The 13,484-nt window shown below is 41.7% G+C and overlaps 1 protein-coding gene across 5 annotated transcripts in view; it reads right to left on the reverse strand.

The window, feature by feature from the left end:
- Window positions 1–13,484, reverse strand: part of dmxl1 (Dmx like 1) — a 45,423-nt gene that overhangs the window by 1,294 nt on the left and 30,645 nt on the right. For 4 of the 5 annotated variants that reach the window (XM_039666204.2, XM_039666205.2, XM_039666206.2 and 1 more), the window contains exons 29-45: window positions 13,246–13,367; window positions 12,897–13,139; window positions 12,193–12,380; window positions 11,922–12,067; window positions 11,696–11,781; window positions 8,285–8,486; window positions 8,058–8,175; window positions 7,842–7,880; window positions 6,341–6,427; window positions 6,020–6,141; window positions 5,593–5,731; window positions 4,818–4,878; window positions 3,986–4,113; window positions 3,826–3,903; window positions 3,271–3,362; window positions 1,635–1,687; window positions 879–1,096 (exon numbers count right to left, since the gene is read on the reverse strand). In XM_039666204.2, coding sequence (XP_039522138.2) covers window positions 879–1,096; window positions 1,635–1,687; window positions 3,271–3,362; window positions 3,826–3,903; window positions 3,986–4,113; window positions 4,818–4,878; window positions 5,593–5,731; window positions 6,020–6,141; window positions 6,341–6,427; window positions 7,842–7,880; window positions 8,058–8,175; window positions 8,285–8,486; window positions 11,696–11,781; window positions 11,922–12,067; window positions 12,193–12,380; window positions 12,897–13,139; window positions 13,246–13,367 — 2,122 coding nt within the window. The remainder of the gene's footprint in view (window positions 1–878; window positions 1,097–1,634; window positions 1,688–3,270; window positions 3,363–3,825; window positions 3,904–3,985; window positions 4,114–4,817; window positions 4,879–5,592; window positions 5,732–6,019; window positions 6,142–6,340; window positions 6,428–7,841; window positions 7,881–8,057; window positions 8,176–8,284; window positions 8,487–11,695; window positions 11,782–11,921; window positions 12,068–12,192; window positions 12,381–12,896; window positions 13,140–13,245; window positions 13,368–13,484) is intronic. The other variant, XM_039666207.2, reaches the window with a different exon arrangement.

Below are 13,484 nucleotides of genomic sequence, written 5' to 3' on the forward strand. Positions count from 1 at the left end.
TGCAAATTGATAAATGAAATCAATCAAAATCAAAAAATCAATCACCAAATATAGAAACTAGAGATTGTAAGCTTTCAAATGATGTATGTAAATTACGATGAAGAAATAATAAAATACAGTTAAACTAAATAAAATGTATTATAAATTAATAAATACAAAAAAATGTAATTAAAATAATAAGATTAAAATTAATAATAAAAACAGATTGAAATAAAAAAATATTAAAATCAAGACTAAAACTAAAATCAAGTAATGTATTAAAATAAATAGATATAATTTTAACCTCTTAACCGTCACCCCCCTTTTTTTGAATAGACATGGAAATGCACATTTCGAACTTAAATGATTGTAATTCAAGTATGCTTTGGAATATAGACGTAAGATCGTTAAAGAGTTTATGAAAATGTACAAAATAAAAAAAATTCATATTTTATATAAAATATATATTTTCATAACCTGGGCGACTCTAAAAATGCACAAAAAAAGCCCAATAGGTTGTGTTTAAAATTTTAGTTTTTTTCTAAAGTAATTGAATGGAGGCTATCTTTTCAACTCTTTCATGATTTTTCATTTTTATCACAATTTCAAAATAAAAGTCTAAACACACCTTAGGAGTATGAAGATATTCTTGTTGCAAATTGATAAATTAAATCATCAAATCAAAATCAAAAATCAATCACCAAATATGGAAACTAGAGATTGTAAGCTTTGAAATGAAGTATCATTAGTCAAGATTAGGTGAGGTTTAGTATAGGATAATACTGTTTTTAAAATGTATTGGATGTGGGCCCGTGACACTTTTAATATAAACTGATTAAAATGAATCATATTAATATCCCACAGCGCTCTATTCCCGCGAGTGAACAGACGAGTCTGACCTTGATGTTGCCCTCGGCGGATCCGCTGATGAAGCTTCTCTCGGTGTTGTCCACAGCTAGCGCTTTCACCGGCGAGTCGTGGGCCTGGAAACTCTGGCGCTGGACCTTCAGACTCAGATCCAGAACACTGATCCAGCCCTTCCTCCCTCCGCTGAGCAGAACCTGCTGTTTAGAGGCCAGAGCCAGAACCGTGGAGCCCGTCTCGTGCACGCTGAAGGCTGATCACACACACACACACACGACTCAGATCTACTCGCTCGTACTGAAGAACCAGGGCTGCACGATTCATCGCAATGTACATGTAGAGCGATTCGGCTTATCTTGATCCAGTAATGGCGAAGGCTGTGATTATCAGTAATGTGCGGCGTGTCAGTGAAGCGCGGCTCAGGAAACGCCTCACTCTGACTTCCTGTCGCCTATAACGTGTGTTTGATAAAGCAACATCTTTCCATCAGACGCACTTATGAACCTCTTGTCCAACATTTACTAACGCCTCCAAACTCTCTTCATCAGGACCGTTGAGCTCGTCCACCTCAGATGATGATGCGCTTCTCACACAGACACATGTGTGTTTAATCAGAGCGTGTCAGTTCAGACACAGAGTGTGTGTGACGCTCAGAGGGACTTCCTGCAGTGTGTTATGGTACGTCTGCGGCGGGGATGTGTGGTGTGTATATATACATAATCACAGCCTGTGTGCGGTTTCAGTGCGATTAAGTGTGTGAACGTGTGTGTGTGTGTGTGACGATGGCTTACCGTGAACCAGACTGAGCGCCGGCGTGACCAGCGTATCCCACAGACACACGTTCCTGCAACGGGAAGAAATCAGCAGTTCTGGGATGGGAGCATCTACTTATTTGTGCAAACACCTCCTGAGATATGCAGTTAATATTCAATAATTGAACTAGGGCTGGGTAATAAATATTGATTTCTCGATATTAATCGATTCTCATTTTCACGAACCGATATTGATTCTTAAATCTCAAGAATCGATTAGTCATCCTGTTTCATTTGAATGAATGGATCATTGTATCGCGGCTGCGCACATCCCAAAAAATCACGATAATCTTCGTCCTTTGTTACTATTGATATGAAACAAAGTCTCAATTTTCAAATTACGTCCATTTTCTTTAGAAATTCAAAAACATAAATAGTATTTTGTCGCTGTGGCGTGAGATCGCTCTGGAGAAGCAGCAGCGCTGATCTCTCTTCCGGCTTAATAATACCAAATAAACATGAATGAGCATCTGAAAGTGTGTTAAAGATAGAGTACAACTTATCCAAATCCGGATCATGTCACATTGATTCGCTCAATCAGCGTTTCAACCGTGGAAAGACGTCAGTTAAACAGCTTATAATCAATGTATCGTCATATTTACCTCAGAAAACCCACATAAACTCGTTAGTCAGATAGAAAAAATAACTCTAGAGAGGAGCATTTTGATAAATATATACACCATATTACATATGCATTATAATCTTAATGTTCTTCAATATTTAATACATATTTGAATAAATCTGGCAAGTTTTTATGACAGCCACCATTTAAATGTTTATATTTCATATAATCTTCTTATTATAAAAATAAATAAAAGTGTAATTTAAGTGTTTGTATAGCTAGAAAACAGTTCATTATTACCTTCATATTAGGCTAATGAAGCCTATAGGCTACAACTAGACTCCCTTTACAGCATTTAAGAGATTTGATTCCCTTGAGAAAAATGGCCATTTATTGGAACTGATAGTCAAAATAATCGATATTGAATCAAAATCGAATCGAATTGTGAAATTTGTGTCAATACCCAGCCCTACATTGAACACATTCTCTGATGTCAGTTTTGTCAATACAAAACCCTGTTGGCTTGAGGAAGTCTCTGTGGTCAATGATTTACCCCTTAAAACTCATCTTTGATCACCAAAATGATATATTTAAATGTTTTTTCCATTGTGCCTTAAAATATCTTGAATGTAACCCGACACCCTCGCCTCATTTAGTATGCGTGGTTTTATGAATATGCAAATGAGCCCCGCCTCACTCAGAGATCCACTGGTTGACTCACACACGTTGATCTGATTGGTTACAAGGTGGTTTGTGGCGTCAGAAACACCAGCGATTTCAAAGTGTGTTTTTGAGACTGTCTTTGGTTTTAAGGAGGAAATACTCAGCAATGCGGTGTGTGTTAAAGCGGATTAAACACATAAACAACATTAAACGCTGGATTTTCAACTTTAAGTTTGAAATAATTTTGAAGTAGTTTTAATCCTCGAATTTTCCCAGACGGACGGAGAGGTAGACTGTAGACTAATACACAGAGAGGTTTCTCAAGCCAACATTATCATCATGCCCTCGTGACCCCGTGCCGCTCGGCTCACGCTCTCCTCGGATCCGTACCTGTTGTCTGTCGACAGGCCTGCGGTGGCGATGAGAGACGACGAGCCCACAAACACAAAGTCATTCGCCGTCTTATTGTGACACTGAAGTGTCTGGAGGAAAACAAGGAAAACACTGCGCATCAGAGAGAGCTGCTCACACACACACACACATAAATACAACATCAAACCGCACATGACTCAGACTCCAGATATGATGTTGATATGTTCCACTAGTGTGTTCAGGACACTATAGTTGATTTGTGTAAGTGAGGAGAGCAAAATAAAGTAAACTGTGCCATATTCCAGCCAAATCTTCTTCATCCAGTGACTACAGTAACAATGATTCCTCCACTTTGAGCTGAAGTGTGTTTTCTGCTCTTTTTACACACACACTGAACAACATGAAGCATTGCATGAGCTAAACTTCTGTTATCTAATTGTGGAGTTCAATTGAACAGCTGACAGATATTCAACATAATTCATGTGTGAGAGTCCAACAGAAGGAGTGTTAGTGTACAGAGTTATGGATCCACAGGTGATCGCAGTGAACAGGAAGTGATGCGGTGTGATATACCAGATAGGGTTTGTGTGTGTGTCCTGAAGTGCTGGTCTGCCATAGGCTGAGCGCTCCATCCGCATCCACGATCCCAAACTGAAACACACACACACAGAAGAGCTGGTTAACACACGCCGCTCTCTCGCTCGGTGTGTGTGCTGTGTTTGGGGTGACGCACCTTATTGCCCTGGTAATTGAAGCGTATTCTGGTGACCCTGGTGTTCCCGGGACTCCTGAAGCAGGTGATCTGCTGTGAGTGACCCCACTCGAACATGCGCACGCTCCCGTCCTGAGCCCCCGTCAGGTCTACACACACACACACACACAACAAAACACAGTAAACAAACTACAAATGTGACCCTGGACCACAAAACATGTTAAAAAAGTCACATGGGTCAATTTTTGAAATTGATATTTATACATCATCTGAAAACCTGAAGTATGGTTTTGTTATGATGCAACTATAGAGCCACAGAAACACCCGTGTGACTCGAGACTGCTCTGTGGTCCGGGGTCACAAACAGAGCTGGATATTAACCCCTCACACCCTGAAGACTATTTCATTATTCCACCCTTAAAGGGAAAGCTTTTATTTTCCCTGATCTCATTTGATGACTAGAAAACCTTTCAAAGCTTGAAAAAAGATGGATTTGGAGACTTCAACAGCAGAAAATGAAATGCATGTTTTTCCCCGTCATTTTTGTTCCTATTGACATGATGACTATTACAATGCATCTATGAAAGGTCATACAATCAAGTTTGTATCTGAGCAAAATCTGATGTTGATATCTCAGAAGTTCAGGCATCTGGAGCCATGGAACGAACCTCTCCGAACAAGTCTGAATATTCTGGAAATTAGAGTATAAATCACTAAACTTCTGATGATGAAACTCTCAACTGTTAAACATACAGCCATGTTGGATTTCAGCCCAATCAGTGCAATTCAACATGTGTTTCAGAGGTCATGTGAGACCTGGATCACACCGGATGAAGACGAGCCGCTTACTTACAGTAGGGGAGTGTGGGGTGTGATGTCATCCGTCTCACGTTGTTAATGTTTCGCTTGATGAGCTGCGGAAACAGAAAAGCGCAAGAGATCAGATGTACGGGTTTAGAGCGCCGGGCAGTGGCAAAACGTTTTACTAAAATACAAATTAGCTTTAGTCATTTGAATTGTTTTTGTTTTAGTCTAGAAAATACAATAAGATTTTAGACGACTAAAATTTTTATTCGTTCACGAAAAAGTCAATACATTTTCATCTTAGTTTTTATTCGCTGACAAAAATTGTCCATTTTCATTCGTTGACGAAAACGTCAATAGATTTCCGTCAGTTTTTATTCTTGACGAAAATGTCAATGGATTACCATCATAGTTTTAATTAGTTGATAAAAATGTCAAGCGATTTTAGTCAGTTTTTATTCATTGACGAAAATGTCAAGCGATTTTAGTCAGTTTTTATTCGTTGACGAAAATGTCAATAGATTTCCATCATAGTTTTTATTAGTTGATGAAAATGTCAACCGATTTTCATCAGTTTTTATTCATTGACAAAAATCTCAACAGATTTTCAACATGGTTTTTATTCGTTGACTCAATAGATTTCCTTCATAGTTTTTATTTGCTGATAATCTGGTTTTCGTCTGTTTTTATTCGTTGACGTAAATCTCAAATTTGTCGTAGTTTTTGTCATTCATTTTGTCATTTTTAGTCATCGTCTCGTTTTCGTCTGTGAAAAAAATGTGTTTGACAAAAATAATCCCGAAAATTCGATGATCAGTGCTCACCACGGCGGCTCCTCTGCCCGTCTGCAGGCCGCCCAGCCAGGGCATGTTGATGGGCGTCCCGGGGCTGCTGTGTGTGTACGGCGTGCTGCTGTGCGTGCTGATGTCGTCCCGCGCGTGAACCACCAGGAAGTCATCCGTCCTGCACACAACACAAGCTGAACTCACACCTGAACCACAACTCATCAGGCCATTTAGAAAACTCACCAAAAGTGTGTGAATGATCACATGACATGCGTCTCACACTTTGACCCTTTCAAGTATTCATTATCTAAGTGTGATTTTTGTATGTGCATTTCTGAAGTGCATAGCTTCGTTTCCTCTGATAACCGATCACTCGTGCCCTTTCTGTAAAGCTGCTTTGAAATGATGTGTATTGTGAAAGCGCTATACAACTACAGTAAATGTGGATTGAATCGAATCGAATCACCCTTTGACCTCGGCCTCCGCCTCGTCGTCGATCCACGTGAGCACCTGTGTGGCGAGGATGGACGACACGTCCAGCTCCTGGATGTCGTGTGTGGAGGCGATCACTAAACAGTTGCGATTGGCCTGGAACACAAAGCCAAGGCCAGTTCATTCACACACGACGGCAACTCAAAGTGCTTTACAATATCACAGTTAAAAGAGAATTAAAAGAGTAAAAAGATGATCGATACATAGATAAACTTCTCATCTGGTGTAAAATATTTTTCAGAGTTTTACTCTGAGAGTCTCTTTATACTTCAGAGGTCAGGGGTCAAACGTGCACCTTATTGATGGCGAACGCCGTGATGATGTCAGACTCCTTGTGGATGATGCGAGCTTTTCCTCCAGGATATCCCAGATCCGCCTCGATCTGCGGGAGGAGGCAGACGGACACACACACACATTGACCTTTTCTTCCATGACGAGACGACAGTAACTCTGACTATATCAACATGCAGCATCGCTGACCAAAACAGACAAGACTAAATGTACAAACATGACAAAAATATTCATTTTCATTGACTAAATCTAGACTAAAAAGCCCAGGCTTTAATCAAATAAAACTTGACTGAATGAAAACAGGGCAAGGCTGACTAAATATGATAAAAACTAAAACGTACATTTGACTAAAACTAAATGTAGAAGTAGCGGAGGAAATGAACACTAGAATGACCTCATCTATCACATCTCAGAGTCACGTGTTTAGCCAAAATTCACTTTTATATGGTGTTTGCATATAGATGTGTGTGGACACGAGGTGCTCATTATCATTTAAAGAGACATGCACCGGGACGGATGTGTGTTTGAGGAGGTAAAGAGTGTGTTGTTTTACACAAACATTGAGGAATTTTAACCAAAGTATGTCACAAACTTTACATGAACACCCTAAACGATCACACCAACACGAGGACACTGGGCATCCGACGACCCCTATATGGACTCTTTAAACGGCCGTTCGGTCACGAGCCACTGCTGGAGGAGAATAAATCCTCAAATAATCTGTGCAACAATGCAGTTCGCTCAGTTCGAGCTTTAAACGCAGGAACATTACGTCTGCGAGCTGCAGAACATGACCTCTTACACCCAGATGAACAAGCAGGACTAATCTAGGTCAGGACTCCGTGTCCTCATGCGTCTCAGACATTGAATTTTGGGTCGACAAATTTCTGACCAGTGGCCGATTTGCATAAACAGCTTAGACTAGACTTAGACAAAGACTGGTCATAAATCAGTCACATGACAGCAAGACTGATGAACAAAAACAAGCAAGCATGTTGAACTGACCAATTCAAAGCCTTCTTAGGGGCCGAAGATCAACAGGATTGCTTATTTTCAACTATTGAAAACATTTCACATACGATTTCAACAATAAAGCGAAATAAAATAGCCTGAAAATCGCCTGTCGAATATTATAGGTGGTTTTTTAAAGAGTCTGGAATGTGAATATAGATCTCAGAATTTTTTAATAATGAAACTGGTCAAACTACAGTAGGTGTGTCCCAAATGGTGCACTATACACTATGCACTCTCCCATCTAGAGTTTTATAACGTTATTCTGAGATTGTTTTTTAAGTTTATTAAATGGATTTTGATTTAAGAAATGTTTGATATGTGGACAGGAAATCAGACACAAATACTATGTAAGAAAAGCCTCTTTTGCAGTGAAAGGTTGCCTTGTGAAAACATCCCCGTTTCAGAACAAATCAAGCGATCTATCGGTGTGAAAACCTTGGTCACAGATCACATGACTGGATGAGGATTACTGGGATATCTCTGTCAGATACCTGGTTGTGTGTGGAATCCAGCAGCGCACTGTCAGTCTCCTGATTCGAGAGTTACGATGAACATGCAGAGCAATCACACACACACACATCACAGACGGTTAATCACACACGTTAACAAATATTAATGACATTACAGACTCCAGTGATCGTTACGAAGACGACCAGCAGGCAACGGGGAACAGGGGCATTCTGGGAAAAAGGGTCGAGCACAAATACCTCATTCAGATCTCGTTTCTTCGTGAAGATGTTTCGTATGAAGGTTTCCTGAACCTCTTCCTGTTTGACCAGATACTGCCAGAGTCGCTTCACGGGCAGAGCCGAGCGCCGGCGGGACCTGAGCGCAGAAACACATCTGTGGTGTGTGTGTGTACGTGATCACAGCCTGTGTGCGGTTTCATTGCGATTACTCGAGCGCGAACACACACGTGCGCTGCGTCCCGTACCTGAAGGGTGTGTTTGAGGGCTCGAACAGGGCCTTGTGCCGCAGGAGCGCCGGACCCGACGACACACTCTCGTCCAGCAGCTGCGAGGAGATGAACTTTGGCGGAGGACCTCCGAAGATCTCCAGCCTCTTGAGGAGCAGCGTCTCCCATCGCTGGAGCGTCTTCAGAGCCGCGTGACACAGCGGAGAGCACACGGGCAGATCTGACACACACACAAACACACACATATATATATAGGAAATTGCACATCATTTGGAAGATTGTTTCCGCTACAGAGTAAAGAACGGTAACTCCTAATATTATCATGGATTATTGTGTGTTTGAAGGGATAGTTCATCCAAAACTGACCAGGTGTCACCCTGAAGCCATCCTAGGTGTGTGTGTGTGACAGTGGCGGAACTAGAGTTTTATACATGGGGTGGCCAGGGGGTGGCCACTGCTATTTTTGGGGGTACACACACACACACACACACACACACACACACACACACAGTGGAAGTAATTGGGTCACTCTGTTTGTAATAAGTGTTGAACATCCAAAATATTAGCAGAAAACAAAGCTGAAGCACCAAGGAGATAAGATACAGTAGCATGTGTCTGTTTTGAACTGCTATGTTTATTTACAAAAAAAAAAAAAATCACATTTACAAACATTTTTTTTAATTAGATACAGCAGTCATCAAGCAGACATCTACTTCAAAATTTAAACAAATTTTAGTGCCCATCAATTAAAACAACACAATTCTGCGGTTCTGATGAAGAAACGGAGAAAAATGCCTTTAAAGTTTAAAGTTTTTTTTTTATACCAGCCAGTCAAACATGTTATGTGTAGAGTGGTAATGCATCTCCGAAACAGGACATAATTTAACCCAGATATTTTTTCACAAGACAGACATGTCATAAAGCCCATTACAAGTCTTAACTCATTTTTGACCAAATATCATATGTAATTTTCGTTACTGTGCTTTGCCTTTGTAGAACAGTGTGTGCAGGGCTGCCAACTCTCACGCATTGAGTGTGAGACAATTCTCACGCTACACCCCCGATTTCTCATGCTAAAGTGTCAAGCCGGTCACTAAAATACCTGAAAAGATGAGTTTATCTATAGTTCCACCCGTTGAGCCACTCGTGATCGACTAGTTTTACCGCAAATTAGTTAATTAAAATATCCTCTAATCTAGAGCGAACGTGCATACGAGACAGATGTTGAGCTCATAACGGCGCGGACGCAAAGCCAGGACTGGAGCCAAAGCCCGTTCCTCTCTGCACTCTAAGCGTTCTGTTATCACTCCGCCTCCATCCACTACGGGTTTTCCAGTCTCACGCACAGGAAAAATGGACGATTTTAAAAGATAATCTTGTTTTATTTTTTATGTAAAAAACTGCTCCGTGTCCGATTTTAAAAGATAAGTTAATCTTATTTTTTCTTTTTATGTATCACAAACGTCTGAATTTATAATACTCAATGTAATGACTTGGAAAGTATTCTAGCACACGTTTAATTCATTTTCCAGCTGCCTTTTTGCACCCAGGTAAAAAGAACAATTATACAAATTCTACGAACACTTTTAGTTTGCTAACAAAAATATCGTTGTCATTGAACTATGCCGTTAACGACCGACTTGCGACCATAGTTGGCCAACCTTTCGGGAAACGCACCCAGAACGCATCACGGCATGTAGCCTACTGTATGCGTATATTAATGTATTCGGAGTAAACAACCCTGATGCTAAAACTTACTTTAAATATGATGTTTCTTCTGTGAAGATGAAGACGTATCCTAACTTGCAACCATCTCTCGTCCTCTGCTGCTCGTCTGTTTGAAAAATGCGCGCGTGCTGACGAAAGGTTTTTTTTTTTTTTTTTAATCAGCATCAGCAACTGCCAATCAAATTTTGGGGTGGCACCCGGGGTGGCCAATCGCATGTCAGGGGTGTCCAGTGCCACCCTGGACCCCCCTCTGGCTCCGCCACTGGTGTGTGAGACCCTCTTCTATCAGACCAACACAACCTGAGTTATATAAAACATGTCCTGGCTCAGCCCAGCTTTATAATGGCAAAACCAGCTTCCGGCCAAGCGAACATCCGGACTAGGGCGGTCGTTTATTCGACTAATCGGTCGATGCCGTCTTGGTCGACTGACATTCTTATTGGTCGACCAGTTGCATTTTTTTTTTTTACCAATAGAAAGAATTTTTCAATGATTTCCTCCTTGATATTTATTCCTTTATAAGCAGTTATTTATTACTGTATTCTAAATATAATTAGCCTATGTTTTGTCCCCAACTTTAAAATGCTTTAATTGAGGCTATTTTTGTAGAGCACACACATAATACACTCGGGAACCGCACCTGTGTCCGGCTGCGCTGCTGCTCGCGCTCGGTAAGGGATGCTGTATTCATTCAGTTAGAACGGCTTTAGTCGACAAAATGTCCAGGAAATCTAAATCTTTTGTCTGGCTGCATTTTAAAACAAAGACGACGAGACTGTGGAGGGAGGCGATCGCGTTGCTCCATTATGAGCGTGCAAGTCGCGCCCCTACATTTGAAATCGAACTTGAGCGCGCAAAAGACGTGAGCAGCCTTTTAACGGCTATATCCTGCTGACTCAATAGATTGTGTTTTCTTAATGTTTTCGTTTTTATTTGTACACTTGACGCATTCGAAAATAGCCTAAATAATGCAACAAAACGAAAATAAACCTATACGCGGTCCTAGGATTGTTTTTAAGTTATTTGGGTTTTTTGTGTGTTGTTTAAAACGCCTTGATCGTCAGGACGGAAGTTAACCCATAGCTGTGAAAGTAAAGAAGAATATAAAGCCTGTATAAACGAGAGTTTTGTTGGGATTTTTCATGATGTGGCAGATAGCAGTTATATGTTTTGCAGCTTGTGGTGTGGTCAGGTGCGCGATTGTGACCGAGGACAGAGCTCTTCACTTTTTGCAGTTAAAAAATCACTTAATTTTCAAAGAATTGTATTAGTATAATAGTTTTATTTATTTGTGATGTTTTTTCGTTGCTTTTTTTTTTAAATGCTCAATGACAATTGTTTAAAAAATGTTTAATCAAAACATCACGTTTTTTTGTTTTTTTTTTAGTCGATTAATCGTTGCGCAGGACAAGACTTTGGTCGACTAAGGATTTCTTTGGTTGACTACAGCCCTAATCCGGACTCCACTGGAGTGTACAGCTCGACCTCTGCGAGTAATGTGACGCACTGCTGATGTTTACATGTGTTTATTATAACTCAGACTGAGTTCGTCTGCTAGACCAGTGTCATATACGAGACAGAGTAAACCATGGGGTTGTTTTCAGTTTTGGGTGAACTGTCCCTTTAATAACCGTTTTTAGCATCATCCGCATCACGTCCTGTTCTCATTCATGCATGTGTGTTGAGTTCGAGTCTCATTACCTAAGAGGTCGTGACCTGTCGTTGGGTAGAAGGTCTTGAGGTTGAACTGCACCATCTGCACCATAGCCAATCGCATCAGACACCAGCTGCACAGGAACAACATCATCACATCATCATCATCACAGGAACAGAGATAACAGAAGAATAATGCAACACTGTGTGTTTCTAGGAGAAAATAGCGTCACATCATCATCATCATCACATCATCCCATGAGTCTCAGCTCACCTGTACGAGTTACTGTTGGAGTGTTCTGCCAGTGGAGAGCTGACATCGAAACAATCTCCTTCATCCTCATCATCATCCTCATCCTCACTGCCTTGGCTTTCCTCAGAGTCGTATTCCACTCGGCTGGCGGACGGCGGCAGGTACGGCTTCACACACACACAAATAAATCTTAAAAATGTCACTTAAATTAACACATATTAGATTTTAATGAGGCCAAATCTTCCCTAATGAAAACATGTCTAAGATGTCAGATTACAGGAAGCACACACACCTTAGCGATGAAGTAGTCCCAGATGCTGAGCTCCGGCGGGATGAAGCGCTCCCTGAAGACGGGTGCTAGCGGCTGCGCGGCGGGTCGGGGACTCGCGGGAGCGTCTCTGGAGTTACTGCGGGACGAGGGAATCCTGAAGCGCCTCTGCTTGCGCTCCGCATCCTCCACGGGGTCACCAGGGTCAGCAGCTGCAGCGAGCAACACAGCAAAACACTTTCAGAACATGATCATCGCCTGAGTTGATAATTCTTCCCTTCAGGAATCAGAACAGCGTCTCCTCGACACGAACACGAGCCGAACTCTCCCAGTCTCAGATACACTACAGTGATTGAGGGCGGAGCTAAGAGACACTGCTCAGCCAATCAAGACCAGAGGAAATGAATTGAATTACTGACGACTCATTTCAATTCAGAATCACTCCATTTATCCGAGTGTAAATGAGACTCTTCTTTCAGACGAACACAATCAGAGTTATATTAATAAATGATGATGGACAGATGCACTTTATGGACTTTCAAGTCAAGTCACATTTATTTATATAGAGCTTTTTACAATACAGATTGTATCAGAGAATGTCCTGGAAGAGCAAGGACATGTTTCAATACAACTCTGTGTTTGTCTGATGACTGGAGGGTGAGTAAATCATGGGCTGATTTAAATCTTTGGGTGATCTACCCCTTTAATGGAGACAAAGAGAGCCGCACCTGTGGGTGATGTGGGTTTCTCCGGCACGGGAACTCGAGCGCCGCCGCCGAACACGGCGACCCAGAGCTTAGCGTTGAGCGGGTGCGCGACGATGCGGAGCAGCTCGTGTGTGGAGTGTGTGGCCAAGCCGTGGACGAACAGGCTGAGGAACACGGCGCTCAGGATCTCACACAGGAGCACCGAGAGACCGGGCTGACTCTCGTCACAGGAGGCTTCCAGCAGACGCATCAGCACGCTCACTCCTGCACACACACACAGATCAGTCTGGGGTCACGTGATGCCGGTCAGACGCTCACACACACACACAGAGATCACTCCGGGTCAGAGGTCACAGAGACTGGGCTTTACCGGGCCACTGGGCAGGAGCAGTGTTGGGCAGGACGGGCTCCTCCATGCTGACGCTCCGCACCGGGGGCTGATGGGTAATCAGGACGCTCTGGTACGTGATGCCCGTGAACGGGTTTACATGGCTGAGGAAAAACAGATATCAGAAACTCAATGAAAAATTAATGTACTATATTTTAGATTGATGTTTTTACATTTTTATTATACTAAATTATATTTACGCTGTATTTATAATCCATTTA

Source organism: Pimephales promelas, chromosome 14 (genome assembly GCF_988280905.1).
Source record: "Pimephales promelas chromosome 14, fPimPro1.hap1.1, whole genome shotgun sequence".
NCBI classification, from domain to species: domain Eukaryota; kingdom Metazoa; phylum Chordata; class Actinopteri; order Cypriniformes; family Leuciscidae; genus Pimephales; species Pimephales promelas.